The 26381-nt window shown below is 36.7% G+C and overlaps 1 protein-coding gene across 1 annotated transcript in view; it reads right to left on the reverse strand.

Moving 5' to 3' along the window:
- Positions 1–1115: 1115 nt before the first annotated feature.
- dacha (dachshund a) overlaps positions 1116–26381 on the reverse strand; it is a 182588-nt gene continuing 157322 nt past the window's right edge. The window contains 5 exon segments of the mRNA XM_051092982.1: positions 1116–2384; positions 12014–12079; positions 16702–16848; positions 18039–18186; positions 18471–18616. Coding sequence (XP_050948939.1) covers positions 2347–2384; positions 12014–12079; positions 16702–16848; positions 18039–18186; positions 18471–18616 — 545 coding nt within the window. The 3' untranslated portion in view covers positions 1116–2346.

Here is a 26381-nt window from a genome sequence, read left to right on the forward strand (position 1 = left end):
AATGGATGTTATCCCATAGAATTGTCACAACCAAAAATGTTGTCATTGTTTCGGTAGTGACAAAAGGGAACACATAACCCTCATATTTGGGGAAAATAAACAAAATTTTAGTACAGTTATGCAATTTTTTTGGTATTTTAGTATGTTTTAGTAGTGTTTTAGTGTAGTTTAGTAATGTGGCCACTGCCAAAGCATTACTGTCACTACCGAAAATGTCAGTCACTACCGAAACATGGGATGTTCTGTCAAAAATAAGGTATACTAAATTATCAACTAAGATGTTATGATAGTTTTGGTCGAATGTATATTCAAACTAATGACTCCTTAACTTTGAAATCAGTATGATCAACTTTTTGCCTTTTTACAAAGAAAAATTAGATTCAAAATACAACAAATCTTAGAAATTACACTTGAAATTTTGTTAAAAATTAATTTTTTATGGATTTACCTTTGTAAAAAATTGTACAAATTGTACAAAAATTTTGTAAAATAGCATAATTTACATTTACAATCTAGAGGCAAGTAAAATTCTAATAGGTCAATATAACCCTTATAATTAAATTATTATTACTGTGTTTCGGTAGTGACAAATTTGGGAAGAGAACAAATATTCCTATACTTTCTGAAAATACAATATGAGAATTAACACAATTACTAGAAATGTGTACCTTGAATATTATACAATTTGCATGCATACAATTAAAAAAAAAAAAAAAAAAAAAAAAAAAAGACTTTTTTTTTTCCAAGACGTCTTCCAAGACTTTGAACCAATTCTGTACAATGGTCCGTCTGCATTTGGATTTTTTTTTTTTTTTTTTTTTTTTGCTGTAATTGTAATATTGGAGCTGACACAAGTGGTTATTATACATTAATCTCAAAATGGCCAAATACCAGTTTACTTGGGGAAAAACATCTCTGAAAATAACTGAAGCAAAACAGGCAAATGTTTCCATCTTAATTTTATTACTCAAAGGAAAAAAAACAAAACCTACCAAGATGTCCATAGGGGTGTTTTATTCGTTGTGGCATGTGCAAGGCTGTGATAAGTGTCTGTTGCCATTTTAAAACAAGATTCAACATCATTGATAGCTGCCGATTTGTGATTGCATTACCTATGGAGTCGCTAGAAATGTTTAAAAATAGATTTGAAGAGGCAGCGTTTTATTTTCAATCGATACGTGTCATTTTTCATCGTTTGTATTTACAAGCATGCTCGCTCTGGATGTGCATAAGGGTACTTCTCGTCTCGTCACTAAAAATGTATCCACGTAATAACAACGTCGGGATAGCAAACGCTAAAGCATTTTTACAAGTCTTTATAAACAGGTAAAAACAGAAGGGGGAGTACTGTAATACTGTGTTTATAGCAACATCAAATGAACACTTTTTTTTTTTTACTTTTTAAGTTAAGGAGCAATAGAGAAAACATTGTCGCGGGGCAAAGTAAGACAGCAAAGACATACAAAGAACGTTTGTTTCAAGATCACTTGAGCATCTGTTTGAAATGCTGATTAAAATACAATGGAAAACAACAAACCAGATAATAAAATAAACACCAGAATAATAAACATAGGGCAGGGAAACGACAACGTGAGGAAAATATTTCTACACTTGCTAAAAAAAAAATACAACAAATTAGAAAAAAGGAAATGTTGATATAGAATCCCTTTCTTAAAAGGCAAAACAACACATGTAGACAATGTTTATTAAAGAAGCACGTGTGTCTTGTTTGGAGTCTGTCCACATAATATTTGTCTCTTTTGTCCCTTCATGTAGAGGTGCTGTGGACAAAGTTCTCTACAGACTCGTCAAGACCGTTGTGCTGTTCAGAATCACTGGTGCACAGAATCATGGGGGATCAGCAGATAACACTCAATAATAATAATAATAATAATAATAATAATAATAAACTGAAGATAGGTTTAGATTAGGGTGATGCTGTGTGCTTCACATAAAGAAGGGTAATTCATCAGGTAATGAGATTTTAATCCAGGAAAAAAACACTTCTTTTAATCTCAAAATAGTGGGGGATGTAGAAGTAGTCAAAACAAGAGAGAAAGACATTTTTTATACAAGTCAATGCATGTGGTGTTGAAAGGTCGCCAACAAGCAGTGCTCCAGACACACACGCACGCGTCGCATGAGGACCGCAAACGCACTGCACCTCCACACACTTACACGTACATACACACTCAAGTCCTGTACACGGGTTTCAGGTGCCTGGTCTTCAGCATCCGCACTACTTTTCCTCCAGGAAAAAGCCCCACAAAACCCTCTCTACGTCGCCCCGTCTGTCTGTGGGCTGAGCTGAGCTGTCTGTCGTGGGACTAAAGGATGTCGGAGGCTTCAGTACATGATGGGAGGTTTGGAGTAGGGTCTGTTTTCTGTAATGAAGAAGATAAAATGCATAAGTAATCATGTAATCTATAAAAAAGTAACTGTAATCTGACTGAGCATTCTAAAATGTAACAATCTCATTACAAATACTGCATTTTCGGAAGCTGAAAATGTTTGAAAACATTTCATTTTTAGCACAACAGTGTTCAAATTAATATTCCACCCTCCACAAGACTTTGTAATTCAAGAATCGTAATTAAAAAAGGAACAAAAACAAAGACATTAATGTCTCCCAACATCAAAACTTAGCAAGTTTTCAGAATGAATCATGTTTGCGGTGGCTGTAAAGCACTAGATCAGAGAGAAACAGCTGGTGGTTGAGGGGCAGGAGTGCTGCAGATGCATGTTAATCGGAGAGCTCGCAGCGCACCGTCACACAGGAAGCAGTTCATTAGGACTCGAGTGCTTTTACATGTTCAACATGCTCGTTTTTGCAAGCACCAACAGATGAGCTAATATGTATGCAGGATGTAAACAAAACAGCACTCAAGGTACATGGACGGCGAGAGCGTAAGAGAGGGAGAACAGGACATTAAACGGAGTGTGTTTATGTTCCTGTACATAATCTATAGGTCACCCTAAATCTGTTCGCTTTTTTGAAACTGGACATGGAAAAATGACATTTCAGATTACCAGGGGTTATGTAAAAAAAAGGTACATGTTGATTAATGATACTTTCCACAAATTTGGACAAAAATTTTCGATATTGATGCTAATATTGATACCTTGACTTTGATACTGGTTCCTGAACGATGCTTTTTTTCGATATCAAATTTAACAAACTTACATTATCTCAAAATATATATTTTTTCAGCTTATTGAACATTACATGGCCAAAACACACGGCAAACGGAAGTTATTACAAACACTCGCTGGTGGCTTAAAAAGAGTTTTGAGTAAAAGCAGAATATAAATCTTATAAGTGTTTGTGAAAGATTACGCACCCTTTCAGTCATGTAGTACGGACAGATATCTTTTCTGAAATGCCAGTATGGATGAGGATTGTTTTAATTTTTAAACAAAAACGCACCAGTGTAAATTTAGCTTTACATCTAAGGGGGTTGTATTGCTTTCACGCTACAGCCTCACGTGTGATCCACATCTCTGAATTGTCCAGGCCCTGGTCATTTCTAAGCTGGACTGTAACTGCAATGCTCTTCTAGCCGGTCTTCCTTCATGCACAATCAAACCTCTACAAATGATTCAGAATGCAGCAGCACGACTGGTCTTCAACGAGCCTAAAAGGGCCCATGTCACACCTATCTTTATCACCCTGCACTGGCTTCCGGTTGCGGCTCACATTAAATTCAAGACACAGTTTTATCATACTAGATACATTTGAGTGTGTTGAAAGTTTTGTTATAATGCTACTCTGTGTGTTTGTTGCATGTCTAATAAAATGCATTACATATTAAAGTGTCTCCCATGTTTTCTACAAAATAAAACGGAAAATCGAGGGTGTATGACATCATTATTTTGGACATTTTGGACATTAATCAAAAAATCTTACATATTGTGCCCTTAATACTATATTTGTAACCCTAATGTCAGTTCTGCTGTTGAAAATAAAAGAAGGAAAATAAATTAACATTATTTATAAAATTACTCTTTTTGTGTGTGTGTGCGTTTATTACTATAAATAACAGAATCACACAAATTAGAATTAGTTTTAAAACTGTATTCAGACGTTCCACATTTTGCCAAGGTATTGCTAATATTTTAACTGTAAACTGTAGCCTGTATGATTTCATACTAAAGTGCGAATGAAACTATGAGCATGTGCGTCATATCCGCATCACGTTCAGCAGCGGCAGCTCTGCAGTCAAATAAGCCAATAACCCAGCTGTTGTGATGTCTATTAACCAAAGAACAAAAGAAAAAAAAGAGAAAATCAATAACTTTTGTAGCTTTAAGGATTTATCTATATTTAATTTAGTATTTAGTGTTTGATGACTTAATTTAATTTCTGTGTATTTCCTACTTGGTAGCTAAATATAACATTTATTATAACGGGTTTATGTGAAGATTGTTTTAGGTTCACTTAAATTAGAAGTTGTTATTTTTTAAAGTCTAATAAACGTAAAAAATTGATAGCTCTCAGTTATACTGTAATGTTGAATGGCAGTAGCCAATGGTTAAATATTAGGAAAAAAGAACAATTTCCTAGAGACATCAGTAATATTGGTATCAGCGATACTCTCCTTCAGTCATTAAAAAAATACTTAACAGATATTAAGAAAATAGTGTCTATGTTGTTTCTACATTAATTTGAAGATTAAATGTGATATTATTGCAATATGACAGTACATTTAAAAACTTTAATGTACCGTAAGGTGGGATTAATCGCGATTAATATTTTTTTTTAATCGACTGACAGCAATACTATAAACATACATAGAACATGAATATTAAATGTGCCATTTAACACATTACAAGTGACATTCATATTGTACATGAACCATTTAAAATGTATGAATGCCACATTGTGGCCTACTGGTGCTGAAAGGAGGGAGAGACGCTGGAAGAGATAAATAGAAGGCGGGTATTTCACTTGCTCTGAAATATGAGTTACGAGTAATATCCTGAAGTGCAATTAATTGAGTCCTATGGCTGACAGCAGACTAAATCTGCCATGATGAAGCTGCACCCAGGAGACACCGGAGCAAATAGTTCATACACTTAATACAGAGGCCTGACAGAGCAGGACACTATCTGTTTTGTTAACCAGGAGGTGGGCCAAAATACCACTATTCAATGCATCATAAAGATTCATTTCTCTTTTCTGAATGTCAGTGTTTTCACCATGTTACATGCTAAACTCCTAAACTCTAAAATCAGTATTTTGCTCATTCTTTTGGATTTTATAACTTCATATTAATTGTAAAAATATTTTTATTTTTTGAAAAAAATATTGTCACACACAGGGCAATTTTAAAATTAAATTAGCAACATTTTGCTCATTCTTTTAGATTTTATAACCGTATATAAATTATAAGAATATTTTTACTTAAAAAAAAAACTCACACAGGGCAATTTTAAAATTAAATGATGAATTATCTTTTTTAAAAAAAATCGTTCAATTCAAGATAAAATGTAAAACTGAATTCATGCATTGAAGAATGATATTCTTGTGCTCCCCAGTGTACTGTAAAATTCTTATGCAGTATTTTAATATTACCCCTAACAAAAAAACATCCAAATATTTAAGTTCTATTCAAGCCAGCCTTTAAACCTCACAGTATTTGAGTAAATAACTGTTGCCAGCGATGAGGTCAACCCTATGCATCTTTGGCTCTTTTGCCCCACATGTAGGATACTGTAAATAGATGGATGGGGAGGCAAGGGTGGTCCTCCTCTGGGACCTCCTCCACAACGCACGGCTCCCCTCCCTATAACCCCGGTCTCATTTATTCTCGAAATGCAAAAACCACTTCCTCATCCTTGATTATTCACCCTCGTTATATCACAGCATGATACCAATTAATAGGTTGGACACTTCCAGATATGAATGGCGCACTGAAGTACATTGCGTTCAGAGAGACCCGTGCGGAATCTGCACACTTTCAGCGTAGACGTGCGTGGAATTCTCGGGAATGACGCCCATTGAGTGTGACTGCAACGTTTTGAGTTCGGTTTGCTCCATCTTAATTACATTTTCACCTCGCCTCCCTTCTTCACTCCCTCTCTCTCTCAGCACTCCACACTTCTCTTAATCGGCTTGTAAAATGATGTCACCTTCTTTTGTGTTCAGCAGTTTTCTGTTAGCGCCACTTGTCTTGATTAATCAGAAAAGGCACGGGTCATCGTAATGGCCCAACACAGGGGTGGAACCTGAGAAAGCGCAAAAAGCTTTTAGCCCGACGAGCGGGATCTCGGCAAGGACAATCAAACCTAATGAAATCAGCTGTCACTGCTAAGCTTGCAAAACTGTGAAGTCCGACTTGGGAGAGAAGCACGGGCTAATTAGATTTTTGCCGGCTGTAATGGATAAATGTGGTGAGGCGCGGGAGCTCGGGGAGGGGTGGAGCGGACAACAGACTTCATACACAAACTCCCCAGGTGGGGCGGCTGCCAGACTTTGTAAGCTGATTGCACAGACACCTTTCCTCTTTCAGCTTGATGGAACTTCTAGATAAAGAAGTGTAGAGATAAAGTGATGATCTGTGCATCCGAGAGAGTGCGGGATCATTATGTTTCTCCTTCCTGGACAAAGCCGAGCATTCCTTAACCAATGAATTAGATGCACTCCTCCTTTAGTTTGTTACAATTTACATGTTGTTTACACCAAAAAAGGACTCGGTCATGACAAATATTGTATTGAAGGGAACCGTAAAACGATAGTTTACACAAAAATTAAAATTCTGTCATTAATTACCAATAACCCTCATGTTGTTCTAAACCCATAAGACCTTTGTTTATCTTTAGATTTTTGATCCTGCATAGACAGCAACGCAACCATGTTTAAGGCCCAGAAAGGTAGTAAGGACATTGTTAAAAGAGTCCATGTGACATCAGTAGTTCAAATCACAGTGTTATGAAGTTATGAGAATACTTTTCGTGTGCAAAGAAAACAAAATAACGACTTTATTTAACAATTTCTTCTCCTCTGTGTCAGTCTTTAATGCACGTTCACAAGAGCATTGCGAGTAAATTATACCATGCAGAATTGACACGCCATATGTAAACGATATTCTTTGTTGTACTTTCCTGTCAAAATAACAGAGTTCCTTTGGAATTCTTCAGCTTTCAACACTAGAACTACCGGAATTCTATAACTACTCTAATGGCTGACTGTTCATACTAGACTGAACTGATTGCCATGTCATATTTACATTAGAAGCTTCTGTTGATGTTTTAAAATAAAGCTTTGAATATCTGTCATCATATTTTATGAAGTCATCACCCTAAAAAATATGATCCTTTTTTTGTAATATAGCCTATAATTGTGTAAGAGCTACTAGACCGCTCCTGAATGAATAACAGCAGTTGTCCAATTGGAGGCATCCATTCAGCTTTTTTTTACGAACGGGAATTTTAACTTTGCAATAGAATATAAAACAACTAGAAGAAAAGTTGCAAGGCAACAGAGACGTGCATTTTCAACCGCAGGAAAAAGACGCAAAAGTTGAAATTATATGCCATCTGTAATGCGAACAGTCAATTTGACCATTTTGGCCATTCAAGATAAAAATACAAAGAACTCTTTTGTAATTTTAATAAAATAACAATTTTAGTATGAAAACTACACGCATTTAAGAAAAGTAAAGTATTTATAGTTATGTGAGTTTTATTTCTACAAAGTTTTTGCACTGCAAAATTTAAAAATGGTCAAAATGACTGCCTTGGAAGTTCTAGGGTCATCGGATGCCTATTTTCCACAAGTTGATATGATTCTTTAGGGTCTTAATGAAAAGTCTGTAATATACTTTCGTTAAGAATAGAGCCCGACCGATTTATCGGCAGGCCGATATTATCGGCCGATATTAGGCATTTTCCAAACTATCGGTATCGGCATTTATAATGGCCGATAAATGAATATTTCAAAAATAAAATAAAAACGGGCGAAACACCCTTCAACCATGTCATGAGTGTTGGCGTTCTATAGTTTGTCCACCAGAGGGCACTCTACACCGTCCCTGTTGGCAACACTCGTGTATAACGCGCCACACATCCTGCAACCTGCTGATCCAGCCAGAGTCGGGCAGAGAGAACCAGTTATCCGCGAGTGAGATCATCGGTGAAGTGTGTTTATGGTGAGTTGGTCACGAGACATACGTTGCTTAAATAACAATTAAAAGAACATCCTCATCAGTTCTCTTAACTCAAATAAGCATGACAAAATTCGTGACTATCATGTCCAGTTTTGCTGCTGTTAAGCCGAGAGTGAAGCGGAATTAGCTAGTAATTACGTTACGTTGTTACAGTGTAGTTGACTGACTGTCCTTTTAACTTTTGACAATGAGACTGAAGTATTTCTTTAATAGCGTGACAGTTATAGCAATGAGACGTATCATCTCTCCTTGGCCTGTTATATTGAAAATGTATGTTTTACAATTTGCAGTATGACGTTATCCATTGCTAAATTATGGCTCATCATAGACTAGCTAACCACAAAGCTAGCTAATGCCACTATCGGTGGAAGACCGCTAACGTTAACATTAATGATCTTGGAAACCACAACGAAGTTATTCTGCCTAAATAAAGTAATGATTACTGTATTTATATCTAGCATATCTCTAGTTACAGTCCCTGCATTGTAAAATGTAAGTTAGACTTGCGAGGAGTGAACATTTAGACATAGAGAAAAAGTATCAAACGTAGCTTGTGCATAAAAGTTAGCTTTTCTTTTACATGTGTGTGAAATCCAATGACGCCAAGTGTGCTTTGCAGACTGTCGTTCAGCCGCAGCATTAACGAGTCACATAATGGATTTAGATCGCTAAATAGTAGGTTTTAGAAGGCAGGCAGCAACTGATGATTGAAAATGGTTTGATGTAGCTTGGTGGAAAGAATTTAAAAAGTGCAGGTAAAGGGATAAGCAAGCTGACATTGTAACTGTGACAATAAAAGAAACAAGTTTCTTTTTAAAATGCATTATCATATTATGTTAGTTAAAACTCATAAATAACTACAAATAACTAATGTTAGGGAAATCTGTTAATGTTTTGTTGCGCGTTTCCTAAATTAAAAAAAAAATATATATATATATCGGCCGATATATCGGAACATTGGATTTTAAAACCAATAAATATTTGTATCGGTATCGGCCTTCAAAATCCTTTATCAGTCGGGCTCTAGTTAAGAATTCTCAGTGGTAGTGTAAAATACCCTTTTTACCTTGCCAAAATCAGCTCTGCAAAAAACATTCTGTTCTGGTCGAGGTTGCTTTAAATGTTAATGAGCTCTGCTCGCCCCGCCTCTCTTCTCTCTGTGGAGTGACAAGCCTGTTTACTTACTTTATATGTATAGTTAGATTACCACTTCTGTAAGTTAGCTATGTAATGTTCATTATTACATCCAGCAACACAACACCTCAGTCGCTCAATCGGAGATATTCTTGTCTAACTTACATCCCTGCTCTGGCATCAAAACATGGAAAGTTACTGGACTCTGACAGCTGGTCTGAGGTGAGAGCTCATGTCAATCAACTATTGTGGGAGCGGCCTCTGTCGGTGTGACGCCACAACGACAGGCATCTGAGAACCACTAGATTTGAAAAAGGGGATATTATTTTTACAGATTAACTAAAAACCACTGCATGGATTTTTATCATTATAGGGTAGATTTGTACATACACTGCCAACACACATTAATGTTCAAACAACATGAAAAAGTGAACTTAGCATCCGATGACCCCTTTAAATACAGTTGTTATTTTTGTTTTCTGTGCATACAAAGATCCGAAGATGAACAAAGGTCTTACAGGTTTGGAACGGCATAAGGGTGAGTAATTAATGGCATTTAATGTACAGTTAATTTTGTATCCCTGAACTGGAACCGTATTGAACTTGTTTTCCCCGTTTTAGTAAAGTATTAAAGTGTAATGCAAAGCTGTTTTTTTCCATTTTGATGCGCTGATCACTACTCATGAAGTGAACAGCCAAAGAACTGTGTCATAGCGATTACAGTCCCATAGCAGAGAGATTAATTTACACCTCGTATTAGCCTCTGCATTATGGGGGAAAGGTCTGATCTTCACGTTTCCTGGTTCTGCTCGTTGCTCTAAAGGTCAGGGGCATTGTGACGGAGCTCTAACACTAATCCCTGCTGTTATGCTCACATTAGTGACGCCTCAACTCAAGTCACAGACTACATTCCACAGGCCTCCAGACTGCGACTAAAATGGTCGCAAATGAAACGAAAACATTTTTCAGTTATTCAAAATGAACTGAGAACTCTTATTTGATTATTTGTCATTGTTAAGCATAGTGAGATCTGACTGTAATATTGTACAGAGCTTCTAAAAGGGACATGTGCTTTTCAATTTTTTTTTTTTTGCGTTCCAGTTCCCCTGAGAAACTTTTGCATCCTTTTGCAACAAACACGAGGCTTCTTGGGGAGCTCAAAAATGTGCGAGCGTACACAAAGCATGGAAATATTTTCCTCCCGTCTCATTTTTATTTCCATCACCATGTCTCTTTAGGGCCTTTATAATGTTGAATCCATTGCGAAGGAAACTTTGGGAGTAATATGGACAACATGTTAGAACCATCAACAAATTTTTCCCCTCTCCAAACAGCCAGAAACAATGTGACCTTTATATGACACAGATCAGGATTACTAGTGACAACATGGGAACTAAACTGCTTTTGATCAGCTACCTTTATCAGGCGATTCTGTAATTTGTGATAACTAAAAAAGCTACTGGGCTCCTAAATGTTTTTATTTTAGGAGCCAACGACCTGAATGAAAGTGGAGCGAAAGGAATCCTGCACAAGATGAGTGCTTTGCAACTGGTGGGTTGCGACCCTAAATTGCTCTTAAGGTCTTGGGACTGTTTGGATTTGTTTTGGGATTGTTACTTTTGTACGATAAGCAAATGTGATTTTGTTTGCTCATCACTTAATGGCTGAAAAGCAACTCAAGAGCACAGATTTTTTTCTTTCAAGTCACGAGTTACTTGACGTCTCACAAGATTTGACAACAGCATGCTCTATTCTGTCTCCAGATGTCGGCCTACAAAATAACAATTGATGTATTTCTCAGTCTAGTCTAAGGCTGCGTGTCTTTGATCTGCAGGTTTTGCAGATCTGACCTAGAGTTGAAAGTTACAGACTTTGAAACATGAGATGGGCCACAGATTTAGGGTAAAGTTGTATCTAAGTCAACCCGAGAAACCTGGCGATGACCCCTTTACACTGCGAATGAACCCTGGTGCCGCCCCAAAGAAAAAAGAAAAAACAGGCGATATCCACTCTGCGAACGCTTCAGCAGTGCTCTGTTACAGCGCCGCTGTCAAAGCCAGAAGAAAAATGGACGTCTCTTTATTTGCAGACTGTGAAATTGGCTATATAGGGGAAAAAACATTTCGCTCATTTTCAGCGAAGCACTTTGCAGCCCATTTCCACTGCATCTTCTGTAAACATATGTATTTATTCACCTTCCCCCAGCCCCACATTTCAATAAGATGTACGGCAGCGGGTCTTTAATTCGCCGTCAGACGTGTTGATAATAGGTCCCATTTATCAAACACAACTTTTGGCCAGATTTGGGAGGCTAGCTTGGAGGGAAGAAGGGGGAAAGACAGATGGAACAGGGATAAGAATGAAACTGTATGAGTGTGTGCAGAAGAGCTGTAAAGCGCAAATAGATCTCGGGGAACGGAAGCGTGAAAGGCGCATGAAAACATCAGTTTGTAATCTCACTCCTGAAAGAGTTGGACATCTTCAAAGGGACCCAATGAGATGTAAGGCAAGTTCAGGGATTTACTTTGGTAGTTTCGCTGGGGTTCGGCCCCAGGAGAGAGGGGGGCCTCTGAAGCATATGTACAGCACATGGCTGGTTACATCTTCGCAACTGCAGCCATTTTTACCTTTCGTTCAAATACCCACTATTGATGGTGTGATGTCAGGTTTTGAGTTTTTGTAGTTTAAGGTAATTTACAGTACATTCTTACCTTGTACAGCTGAGTTCTCCTGCTGGTTGCCATTATGTTCAGACTTCACCTCTGGTATCACTGCCTCTAAAATCAAATCAAATAAAACAAATATCACAGAATTAGACCTCTCTGTACTTTATCAGTAAAATATGCCATTAAATGTGTCAAGTAAATATATTTACACATTTTTACTAATAAATAGTGTCACATTGTCCCATTTTACAACCTGAACTACATCAACTTATTGACCTCACTGAGGTTTTTCTGTGATCCTCTTAATTTACATCTTTAACAATTATGAGATATAAACAGGCAATTCTGTATATAAACAGGACTTTCAATATAAACAGGACTTTTTGTTCTCAGAATTGTAAGATACAAACTTGCAGTTGTGAGTTATAAAGTCCAGTTCTGAGGGGGAAAAAGACTGCTGATTTCTCAGAATATCATATATATATATATATATATAAAACTCATTATAATTAACTTTAATAACATTAATAACATTATAGCATTAACTATTTTATAACTTAATAACTCACAATTGTGTGTTCTAATGTCAGAATTGCCTGATATAAACACGCAGTTCTGAGTTTATATCTTGCAATTCTGACTTTATAACTTGCAGTTGCGAGTTTATATTGTATATTTTAGAAAAAAAGTCAGAATTGCCTGTTTATATCTTGCAAATCTGAAAAAAAGTCACAATTGAAATATATAAACTAGTTTATAACTCACATTTGTGAGTTTATATCACAGTTCTATAGAAAAAAATTAGGATTGCCTGTTTATATCTTGCAATTCTGACTTTATAACTCGCGATTGCAAGTTTATATTATGTAATTTGGAGAAAAAAGTCAGAATTGAAAATTTGTATCATGCAATTTTAATAAAAAAGTCAGAATTGTGAGATAAACTCGCAATTGCAAGAAAAAGTCAGAATTGTGAGATAAAAGTTGCAATTATCTTTTTTTTTTATTTTTTTTTTTTTTATTCATTCAGTGGCAGAAATGGGCTTCCATTGTTTTCAGCATTGACGATAATCATTAAGGTTTCTTCAAATCAGCATATTAGAATAATTTCTGAAGGATCACGTGAGACTGAAGACTGGAGTAATGATGCTGAAAATTCAGCTTTGTATCACAAGAATAAATTACATTATAAAATGTGTTCAAATAAAAAACAGCTATTTTAAATTGTAATAAATTTTACAATATTACTGTTTTTACAATATATTTAATCAAATAAATACAGCCTTGGTGAGTATCAGAGACTTCTTTTTAAAAAAATTCTGCTAACCCTAAAATTTTGAACGGTAGTGTATTATTAGACTTTTAAAAAGTATTTTATTTTATTTTATTTTTAAATTCATTTTGTCTACCTAACTCACTTGACTTGAACTGCACTTGGAAATAATCTCCACTACAAAGGTCGCATTGCGCAGATAAACAAAAGAGGAAGTAGCTTTATCTGAGGAGAGATGTGACGTAACAGCAGACCTTCACAATATGGATCTTTTTCTAGCATTCCGCTCAGATGAAAGGCAAAAACAAAGTGCATTTCTCATAATGAATTCGCGTCTAATCAGCCTTGGCCTAATAATTGCTCCAGCACTCATGAAAATACTTGCAGATGTCTTGCAAATGTACCTGTTTTTTTTTTCTCCATTCAAATTCTGCTTCTGTTAAGATATTCACAATTAAACAAGTGTAATCAAAACAACAGCAAGCGATTAGGAAAATGGTTTGGCCTTGATAAGTGTGCATATTAAGAGCGTTTATGATAAACATCAGCCTCCATTTCCTCAGCTCAGATTATGATGCTAATGCATTGCTAATAGTTATGACCTAGACGGAAATACCAATATCAGCACCGACTAAAAAAAATATGAGAATGAACGAAATATTAATGGACAAACTGAGGGAAGTTCTGAACAAGCAGATCTTTAAAGATACTGTGAGAGAGAAACGGTGTATGTCAGTGTACACGAGTTTCCAGCATTACATCAGTTTTATGTTGTCCAAGTAAAAGTGCTCCACAATGCAACACGATCTTAAACATCAAATGTGTTATATTTGGCTGTGAAAGTGTAAAATCTGCTCACTTATCTAGTACTCTAGATGTATTTTTCCCATTCATTTCTCCATACATATCCTCAATAAACAGTTATAAGCCTTCAACCAAATCAAAAAGTGAAGAGAATCTCAATACACATTGATTTAAACCAGAATAAAGCACTACAAACTGATTTGAATCACAAACAACTGTACAATATTAAACCACTGAATGGATACCATTAATTAGATACAATACATTTGATTTAACATATGCAAATACAGTATATATGTATAGGGAAACTGTTTCAGTTGACATTTGCAATGCTTCATGGTAGTGGACGTCACTGCTAAGCATGTTTCACATTTTCTCATTTCCAGTGATTTATCTGATTGGTGGATTTCTCATCAAGGTTGTGTAGTATGGTTTTCTCCTTCAATTCAACAATTAAACAAGATCATTAGCCGGTTTTCCACCTTTTGTTCAAACCATTTTCACTGCCTAACTGTTCTGTGCTGATCTGGGCCAGTCAGTAAGAATATGGTTTTGTTTTCCACCATGAGGCTGATAACAGAGCTCGTGATGCAAATGTGTCGATTGTTGCCTTGGTAACGCAAGTGTTTATATACAGTATGAGACATAAATAGTGACCGTGTTATGGAGAATGATCAGATATTTCTGTTTATTTCACTCAAGAAGTGCGCTTGGCCAAATACAGAGAGAAATTAGTAGCTGGATGACAAACAAGTGACCAATCCTGAGTGGCAACTTTACTACACTCTGCCAGCTAACCGTGCTGAGTATTCCGGGCGGAGAACCGTTCCTAACCATGCCATGCTGAGCTCAAATGGAAACATAACTGAGATTTCTTACCGTTCTTAAAAATGGCACAACGGTGGAAAAGCAGCTAATGATCTCATTTGTACTTCAGGAATCCTACTGGCAATCTCATATTTATATGGAGCAGCATTCTGGACCAGTGAGATTTGATTTTGGGCTTGTCATTTATTGCTTATCGTGTCACATGTGGTCGGTCTTGTGATCTTGGCAACTTGTAAGGGCGCAAGACTGTTCCTGTTCTCATAAATGCAAAAGCTCAGTGCCTTTAACACACACTTAAATCTCTAATTTTGCATTAGAGTGGTATTTGGAGCTAAGTTTATCCCATGATTCATCATGGTCAGGAACTCACGTGCCCTGAAATCACTAGCATTCAAAGAAATATTTCCAGTGAAAGTGAAATTAAAGGATTAGTTCACTCCAGAAATAAAATGTCTTGATTATTTTCTCACCACCATGTCATCAAAGATGTTCATGTGTTTCTTTCTTCAGCTGAAAGGAAATAAAGGTTTTTGAGGAAAACATTTTTCTCCATATAGTGGACTTTAATGGGGATCAACAGGTTGAAGGTCCACACTGCAGTTTCAGTGCAGCTTCAAAGGGCTTAACGCGATCCCAGCTAAGGAATCTTTCTTCAGTCGTAAAAAAATTATGTTTTTTGAGGAAAACATTTCAGCATTTTTCTCCATATAATGGACTGATATGGTGCCCTGAGTTTGAACTTACAAAATGCAGTTTAAATGCGGCTTCAAACAATCCCAAATATGGTTGTGAACGATCCCAGCCGAGGAAGAAGGGTCTTATCTAGCGAAACGACTGATTATTTTAATTAAAAAAGTACAATTTAAATACTTTTTAATCTCAAACGCTCGTCTTGCCTTTCTCTACCTGAACTCTGTGTATTCTGACTCAAGACAGTTAGGGTATGTCGAAAAACTCCAATTGTATTTTCTCCCTCAACTTCAAAAATCATTTCAAAGTCATCCTACATCGCTGCAGAAGTACAGACCCAGTCTTTGCAAAGTGAACATACAAAGAAGATCAAACACCCTTCACAAAAAAGGTAAAACAGCAATATAGGATGATTTTGAAGTTGAGGGAGAACATGAGATGGGAGTTTTTCTACATACCCTAACTGTCATGAACTGGAAAAAAACAGTCCAGGCAGAGTAAGACAAAACGAGCATTTGACATTAAAAAGTATAGAAATGGTATTATTTTTATGAAAATAACTGATCATTTCGCTAGGTAAGACCCTTCTTTCTCGGCTGGGATCATTTACAACATTTGAACATTTGAAGCCGCATTTAAACTGCATTTTGGAAGTTCAAAATTGGGGCACCATATCAGTCCATTATATGGAGAAAAATGCTGAAATGTTTCCCTAAAAAAACATAATTACTTTACGACTGAAGAAAGAAAGACATGAATATCTTGATGACATTATATGAATCTTTGGGAAGTGGACTTTAAATTCTCTTTTTGACTGAAGAAAGACAGACATGAATATCTTGGATGACATAGGGGTGAGTAAATTATCAGGAAATTTCAATTCTGACGTGAACTGATCTTTTAGGTGCATAGTATTGAAAATCAGAATGTGTCAGTAAACTTAATTTTAGAACACTGATGTAAGTGTGTCCCATCTGGTGATCAAACAATCTACACACTTGAGGTTTTCACAACCACTTAAACACTTGGGACAAATACAAGAAATTCGTCATGTGAGTAGACAAGAGGTCAAATCCAGACCACAAGTTTGAGTATTGGGCCAGGCCCAGTGTTGTGTGTGTCAAAGAGCAGAGCCCCACCGTTGAGACTCATGCGGAGACTCTCAGGAGATGTGGCCTGTTTGAGAGCCTGTTCCACCTGCTCTCTCCTCTTAGACTCAAACTCCAAAGCCTCCTGCAGTTTCCTCTTCGCCTTCTTTTCCTTCTTCAGACGCTTCTGAATAGTGGCTGAGGGCGAGAAGAAAGAAGTTTAAACAAACATTCAAACGTAAAACACTTCGCTCGTTCAGCATGGTGTCTGAAAACACAAAACGACGCCAGCGCAGACTCACGTTCACACATTAGAGACTTGAAAGTGCTCATTAGCACTAGCAAAACAAAAACATATGGTGCGCTACGTGCAACAGCTTTCAAAAAGGATATGTAAAATTGCTATTTTTTTTGACGCTCTGTTTAATAAACTTTACGGAAATGTGGCCTAGTTTGTGTTGTTTGCCAGGGCATCGCTACTATTACTCATTCAGGGTTCAGGGACTCTAAGAATAAGCAATCATACTAGCATTTTTAATGTAATAATAAATTTAACCTACCAATGCACATTTATGGGCCAACACAACAGCTGTACACACCTAACGCCAACACGTCGTGTTCACACAGCACAATGTTTTCACACAACACAATTCTCTGAATACGTGCAAACATAATCAACTCTGTGTATATGTGGATTCACAGCAATTAACGGCCTTTTGAAACACTCGGAGTCTGGCAGAAGACCTTAAAACAAGCTCCCGGCGTGTTCGCTCGCTCGCGGTGTTAAATGTATGTCCCTTCCTCCTCACACCTCTAATTACTTGCCTTTGATTGGCCAAATCATCCACCATATAACAGTGCGCATTAAAAGAACATGAAATGCTGTAACAGCCATGGCTAATAAATTATTGAGGTGTTTGTACATATTGTCAGAGTTGTTATCCAGCTGAATAATTGGCTTAATTTCTTGGCGCAAACGGCAGGAGTTGAATTGGCAGTAAATCCACTAGTGACACGGTTTGGTTGCGATGAAGAGAGGGAATTGGCGGCGCGCACTCTGAGGTTTTTCTGAGTGTTCGTCATGCGATAATGTGTTTACTAAAAAGAGAGGACCGGAAGGGTTCGCAAACATTATGACCGATAAATTTCCATCACTTTTTCAGTAATTTGTGATTGCTGGCTAAGGCTTATTTTAAAATCGTTTAAAAAGATAACACACTATTTATAAATAGCTATTAAGTAAATCACTATAGAAGCTACCTTTATAAAATTTCTATGACTGTGGGAACTCTAGACCTAAATTATAACTATTATATCAAGTATATGATGAAAAGCAAGTTCAGTTATGATCCACCCTAACGTCCTCCAGTTTAATAGCGTGTACGTACCTCGGCTGTGCAGTTCAGAGGTGAGTTGTCTCTCCAGACTCTCTCTCATCTCTCTTTCTCTGTACAGCTCCATTTTTAACTCCTTGCGTTCCTGTTGCACCTGTTTCTCCTGCACACGGGCATTATCCACGGCCACTTTCAGCAGACCCTGAGCCGCCAACACAACACAAGACACAACTGATTTTAATACACAAATACGCAGTTATTGTATGCGAAATGCATGTACTTCAAAGCAGTGCTTCTTAGACAGGAGGCCAGGGCCCACTAGGGGGCCTCAGCAAATTTCCACTTAAAATTATGCAAATGAGTTGGAGCCAATAGCCTTGTGGCAGTGCATTAACAAATAGTGCATTGCCACAGAATCAATACATTATAAATTCATTTTAATTAACTGTTTCTAACAAATGTAAATAAAACACACACTATATGTACCTGGATGTTAGTGAGCAATGTCTCCACGGAAGAGAGGCCATCTGCAAACAGGAAGGGAGCAGGGAAGCCTGGAGGAAGAGTCTGAGTGCCCAGAGGAAGCTTCTCGAACCCTGGTTTCTGCATTGGCAAAGCTAACTGAGCCTCATCTGGTACAACACAGAACAGAACATAATGTAAATGTGTTGTGAATAATCATGCCAGTGTTTTTAGGACAATGTTAATGTGCATTTATTAAATTGTATTTAATTAAAAAAAAAAGATTATTATTCAGTTTAGCAACCTATTTAATTTCAACCAAAGTGTTTTTTTGTTTTTGTTTTTTTCATTTTATAGCCAAAAATATATAAATTTAATTTAAAGACAGTTAATAACACATACTGCAATTAGAATTAACCCTATTGACATTTTTTTATATTTTAATTTTTAATATTTTAATGTACTTTTAAATGTTGACATTACGGAAAATGAATAATATTAAAAAAATAAAATACATTTATTATTTAGACACTTTAGATTAACATCTTGATTCCTATTATAGTGTTTTTCCACAAATAAAGAACATTTCTTTAACAGTTAATAATTTATATACTGATATACAGTATATACATTTATATATTAATATATTAGTTGACCACTACAGAAAAATCTGTTGAAATTAAATTTAAATTAGACTTTTAAAAGTGAATTGTGTCATTTCTGTGTCACCAGGCAAAGTTGAAAAGATAATAGCATGTTTTCCAAACATTCCCCTGCATCTACTATTGGTCAAGCAAACAGATAGCTACACCCCCAACCTCACACTATTGGTTGAGCTGTTGCTGTGTCAGGCTGGTCAAGATGCTCAAACACCCAGAGAGCAGTTTTTAATAGTCCCACAATTAGAAGAATCAAAATATGTTTTCCGGACATTCCCTCCATCTACCATTGGTCAAACAAACAGATAGCTCCACCCCCAACCTCACCCTATTGGTTGAGCTGTTGCTGTGTCAGGACACTCAAACACACAGAGCAAGTTTTAATAGTGCCACGGTTTAAAAAAAAATCAACCTACAAATTTATTTCTTAAAGTCTCTGCATAACAAACTGGGATAGATTAAAGTATTCTAACCTCAAATGAATTCTTCACCTTGAAGTGAGTTTCAAACAGCCTACAAACTTGTTTCACAGAGGATGAACTGGCTATAATCAAAGCGAGGGTTTACCGTACATCTAGAAACAGTAACCGTGAATATCACTCAGCGGGGAGAAGATAAAGCAAGTGAGCACTTCACAGTGTATTTCTGAAGAAACAGAAGGCTGCTGTGTCCAAAGCTCCGTATAGCTGTTAATCTCATCCTTTCACACACACAATCCATATTTTACCCACAATCCCCATAGACAACCCCTCCCACCCACAGTGCCAGGCCGCAAACTATAGCCCCACTGCAGCAGCAATAACAGATAGAACTGGGGCTGAATAAGAAAGCGCGCAAGCAGTCATGATTCACCCGGGCTAATCTGGCCAGGGCCTCTCTCCACGCACGTTGACACGGCCCGTCCAGGGCTCCCTACGCAAGACAAATAGGACGGCTGGGGTGGGAATTGTGATGACAGTGTATCACGGGTCACATCGATTTCCCCGCCGCGCGCTCTCCCGCGCCCCACCAGATAACCCTGCACTGCTTTCTGCCCATTGTTCATACCCCACCTGTCCCACCAGCCATAAATTTTCCCCCTTCTTTCCTCGCCACTGCAAAGGGCATTAAAGAAGAGAGGAGCCGAGAGAAAGAGGGGAAGAATTCGCCCTCCTCCTCCTCCTCGCCTTACAGGTTGACAGTGTGTGATTAAGTTTTTGGTGCCGGCTGAAAGTGGCGAGCAGATGAAGGTCACGCAGATAGAGTGTGAAGAGGAAAGCGCGCGAGAGGAAGAAGGATAGGGTGAGAAAAGGGGTGAGCGGAAGGGGACGCTGGAGAGAGAGGTGTGAGGTGAACTGTGAGATAAAGCTGGAGGTGAAGACCACAGAAATGTTTAAAAGCGCACCAGGGGCTGTGCATCTGTTCCCTACGTTCTACGCGAACATTTTGATCGTACGCTTCTGTCTTATTGTGTACGGTTCAATGCTGCACATCATTTCGAAGATGTCTTCACATCATTTCAAAATTTGCTTCAATATATTGCCTTTTTTGGTCCTGAACAAAGCTGTCAATTCAAACTAATAATTTTTTTCATGTTTTCAGTCTGAACAAGATGAGTGCTGTTGATTTGCTGTAGGTTATTTCATTCATCATGAGAGTTTCATTCACAACAAGGAGAGAAAGTAAGTGGATGAATTATTGTGTAAAAATATCTGATATATACTTGTATAATTAAATTGACGTAAAAACACTGTTAAAACCTGCATTGCCCACTGTCTATATTTTGTTGGATACACTGTATAGTACATCCAACTTTACTTGCATTCATTACACAGAGCAATATACAAATTTCAGCTACATGATTGTTTATATCATTGCAAGCTGCTTTGAAAAACTAGATATGTTTCCATCACCATTTTAATGTGCATTTTGAAGTACTGCATCAAAACGAGTGATGCAATGGCAAAATTCGAAAAAGAAAATCCCTTAATTCGCAAAAATGTTCTTGATGATGGAAGATGGAAACGCATTTTGTGAAGAAATTTCTCCATGCGCACCAAAAAAAGTAATGTGACTTTGCGCTATGGGACGGGACAACATGACTAACCAGTGGAGCAATATCATTGCACAGCATATGAAATGTTATTATGGTCATTCTGAAATGCTTGAGCAAAGTCTGTTGTTAAAGTATTTCTGTATAATTGCCTCCCAGAACTGTCATACAAGACCATGTTCCCAAACAGCTGCCATCTGCATATTTGTAGCAATAGCCAAAAATACAGTGTATGGGTCAAAATGATTAATTTTTGTTTTATGCCAAAAATCATTAGGATATTAAGTAAAGATCATGTTCCATTAAGATATTTAGTAAAATTCCTGTTGTAAATATATCAAAACTTAATTTTAGATTAGTAATAAGCAATGTTAAGAACTTTATTTGGATAAATTTAAAGGTGATTTTTTCAGATTTTTCAGATTCCAGATTTTCAAATAGTTGTATCTCGGCCAAATATTGTTCTATCATAGCAAACCATACATCAATGGAAAGCTTATTTATTCAGCTTACAGATGATGTATAAATCTCAGTTTGGAAAAATTGACTCTTATGACTGGTTTTGTGGTCCACGGTCACATCTGTTTTCTATTTGAATTGGTTCATTTAAAAGTAGAGAATTCAACTCTCTCTATATATATTTTCATGTCCGTAAGGCAAGTATGCAGAGAGTCTGGAAGTTTCATGCTCAATTTCACAGAGACCAAGACGGCAGAAAGTGCATCCTGTTTGCTTTAATTATTTTACAAAAGTGCAACGCTTTGTTGTTATTCCGTGTGCACACAAATAAATGTAGAGTCTTTACAGATTCTAAAGAGCTGCCATGTAAAGTCAGTGAGGTCAATAAATGATAGGTGAGCGTTTGGATGTCCTGCCTGGTGTACTATATTACTACATAGACCAGCCTTTAACAATCTGTCCGTCACGGACTGCATGACTTCACCACTTCCTGTGAATTTTTGTTCTGCGACTAAGCGACTAATAAAATTTTGGTCAACCAAGTCTCTTCTCGTCGACTAACGGTTAGTCGACTATTATGGGGCAGCTCTACTGGAGGGAAACATTTGCTTATTTGCAAATGTTTTATGTGCTATATTCACAACTTTGGATGGAAACCTAGCTAGTGTGTACTGCAAAAAATGCTACACAAATATAATTTGACTCAGAAGACAGTAGAATTTTTTAATAAATCTGTTAAATGGTTGATTCAGTGACATTTGCAAGCTGTGACCACTGGTGTAAAGAGGTAACTCGCAGAACAAATCAGGAAACAAATCTTGAACTGATTCAAAAGAATCACTTAAATGAATCAAAATCCCACTCTACATTTTATGTCACACTACCGAAATAAAATAGGCTTTCAAGGCCATATCATGAACAGATCAAATATTAGCGTCAATCTCTTTGTAGTCCTATTTGGTGAGTAGATGATTCAAATTCAGGCTTGGGGAACTAAAAACTACACTTCCCAGGTCAATGTAGCAGTAGAAAGGAGGTTAATGGCAGCAGGCTCTTGAAAGCCCTGCCCTCCTGCTGGCCCCTGCACACCTAATTGCAAGTCCCTTTTAAACGACAGATTTATCTTGCTGCGGCTGCTGATAGTGTTCACTTCAATTCATTTTATTCCATCCAGCAAAGAGGGTGGAAGAGCCCTCGGCCCATGACATTTACAAAGTGCCCCCGTTCTGTCTCCTCTCACTGTAATGTGCACGAGTAATGATACCGTGCGAGTGTGTGTGTGCGCGCGTGTTAGGCCAAGCACAATGGGATCTGTTTGTTTGTACATATTGTGTGTATGTTTGCTTGATAAAAATCTCTTTTTGGTTCTAGAAGACAATACTAAATCATTTTTTGCAAATGTAAACATTTTTACAAGACGCAAGTAACACAAAAAAATACCTGACCCACCAAACAAAACGCATCCATCCACTCAACCCTACAAAACCGCACCAGGCGAGAGTACAAAGTGAACAAACAGATAAATAAATAAACTAACAAAAAGAAGGGAAGTGCTTTTTCTTTTAACTGACCACTGCAATCAATAATTCATTCATATCAGACCTTTTATTTGCTGTCCACTAAAAATAAAGACAATATGAAGCTGCTGGAAAAAGCTTTCTTACCGGTTGCAAACAAAGAAACTCAAGTACCACCACGGCCACCAGAGAAAAGCAAAGAGAAAATCAGAAAAAAAGGAACAGAAACAGGGGCAAAGCTTTGTTTTGAGATTTACACCAATTGTTAATACATCATAAACTTTTAAATATAATTTATTTATAGATATATTTAAATTTTATTCCAAGTAAAGTGTTCTCAAATGCACGAGAACCTCGTCAAATTTGAAACCGCTTTGTCTCTTCCTCTAACTTTTCTTCTAAAGCTGGTTTTCTCTCAACGAGTTGCTTGACATAATGTCAGCCTTCCCAGAGACGGCGGATTCTGCCCCCCGTTCCATATGGATGAACAGATGCCGGGGACAGGAACGAGAGAAAGAAGGCTATCTCCCTCAGCGCCTTTAACCCCAATGTGCTTTTCTTGCCCCCACATATTTGTTAGTTTTATTTTGTACATGTGTCGGAGGGGACGTCTCTTGAATATTCAAAGGGATCCAATTAGGGCGTAATTTAGTGCGCGTCTACGGCGCAGTGTTTTTGTCAGGTACGTGTACGCGATCGCTCCCGCGCACCTACACGCTAATATAGGTTTGTTTACACAAAGATTTACATATGAAGATCAAGGCACACAACTAATCACCATAATTGCCAGAGTAAATGTTAAAAGATGGGCAACAGCTAATTATTCGAGGTTGTTTTGAACTGTGAGGTCCTTTTTTAGCACTATATTAATAATGTCATGAGAGAGGAAATTAGTGACAAGTGTATATAATGCTGCTGTCTGAGCAAAAAGTTGTAGCTGCTGACTTTATGTTTTGCTTGGTTTCGATTAAAAGAGGTCAGGAAGAGGGCTGTTTAAGCATCTTCAGGTCATATTCCACCCTTAGATGAAAAAAAGATATATTTTTAAAATGAAAACAAGCCTTTTAGTACCATTTAAGTCTGTGTAAAGATGTTAATATAATGGCAATTAAGCACATTTTTTTGTTACTGTAATATGTCCAGATGTTTTAATTATTATTATACATGTAAGTGTACATTTTAGAATGAAAAAATTTTAACACATTTACTTTAAATGCTAATATGCTGTACAAATATTTTATTTAAAATATTATTCAAAATATTTCACATTTATTTTACCTTTTTAATTTGCCACCATACAGTAGTAATAAAAATAGACTTTTTTTGCATTTTTTTTGTTTCTATTCATTTTTGCATTAAATACACTACCAGTCAAAAGTTTTTGAACAGTACCATTTTTTAATGTTTTTTTTTTTTTTTTTTTTTTTAAAGAAGTCTCTTCTGCTCATCAAGCCTAATACATACATGCTTATTTGATTCGGGGTACAGCAAAAACAGTCCAATTTTGAAATATTTTTACTATTTATAATAACTGTTTTCTATTTGATTTCAAAATTTATTTTATTCCTTTGATTTCAAAGCTGAATTTTTAGCATCATTACTCCAGTCACGTGATCTAACAGAAATCATTCTAATATTCTGATTTGCTGCTCAAAAAACAATTATTATTAATATTATGTTGAAAACTGAGTAGAATTTTTTCAGGTTTCTTTGATGAATAGAAAGTTCAGAAGAACAGCATTTATCTGAAATTATTTTGTAACATTATAATGTCTTTATCATCACTTTTAATCAATTTAAAGTATCCTTGCTAAATAAAAGTATTAATTTTAAAAGTTGTAATAATTAAAAAATATATACATATACTATCTCCAAGCTTTTGAATGGTTAGTGTATAAAGTTACAAAAGTTTTTTTTTTTTATTTCAGATAAATGCTGATCTTTGGATCTTTCTAACTGTTTTAAATATTGATAATAATAATATAAAAAGTGTTTATTGAACAGCAGTTCAGCATATTACAATGATTTCTGAAGGATCATGTGACACTGAAGATTGGAGTAATGATGCTAAAAAATTTAGCTCTGATCACAGGAATAAATTAAATTTTCAAATATATTCAAAAAGAAAGCAGTTATTTTAAATAGCAAAAATATTTCAAAATATTACAGATTTTGCTGTATTTTTAATAAAATAAATTTCAGGCTTGGTGAGCAGAAGAGACTTCTTCAACAAAACATTAAAAATCTTACTGTTCAAAAACTTTTGACTGGTAGTGTATGACTTGATTCAGGTGAGATTCACTTGGTCTCATTTGTCAGCGTTCACAGCGTTCACAAATATCACAGTGTTAATCACATAAGGTTGAATGAGCACACAACACTTGATTTGAACAGTTTGTGCCTATTGGAAAATTATTAAAAGGCAATGGTAGTTTGTATTTGTGATTAAGAGAAATCAGGATGGGTGACAAAAACTAAAAGGAAAAACAAAGGAAAAAAACAGCGTGAGATTAAGAAAATAGAGAAAACGAGACGAGATCAGACCTTCCCGCCGAAGCTGGATGCCACACAGACTCTGATGGAGCATTAGCCCGCTAGAGAAAAAAGCTTGAGAGAGACAGATCGCCCCTCTGCCAGTTAGACATTTATTCCCAACAAGATGGCAGTGTTTGACAGGAGGCGCCGGGGGAGCCCTAAAGCATGGGGATCCAAACGCCTGGGTGGTATTTATAGCTGTGAGACACAGTCCAATCAGAACCAACTCACAGAGGAGTAACACGACGGAAGAAACTCCTAGATGAACAACCTCGCAGATTCACAAACATACAGAGGCATATGTTACTGGACGATTACCTGCAATTTATATGAAAATTGAGGCTTTTGTAAAGAACCTAGTGTATTGTGTTTACTACAGTAAAAGTGTGGACACGTTTACAGATGCTTGGTGAAATTTCATGGCCGACATCCAGTCATTCAATTAGAATGAGGGTGAAAAAGATTTTGTTTACGTTCAAGTTATTGACAAGCTTCCTTCGTACATCTTTTCACTGCTGACAATGGAGAAATAAACTGTTTTTGCTAATTAGACCAGAAAATAACAACCTAAAACACGAGAAATCGTCTGGTTTGTTGACTTGCTATAAGAAAAATTCAACAAAGCACAAAAACTTCCTACCACTAAACCGCAAGCTATATTACCGGCACAGTAAATGGGAGTCAATGAAGGCGATACAGCGCACGAGTCACTCCCTATCACCTCTTAATTTCG

This window comes from Labeo rohita, chromosome 21 (genome assembly GCF_022985175.1).
Source record: "Labeo rohita strain BAU-BD-2019 chromosome 21, IGBB_LRoh.1.0, whole genome shotgun sequence".
Classification (NCBI taxonomy): domain Eukaryota; kingdom Metazoa; phylum Chordata; class Actinopteri; order Cypriniformes; family Cyprinidae; genus Labeo; species Labeo rohita.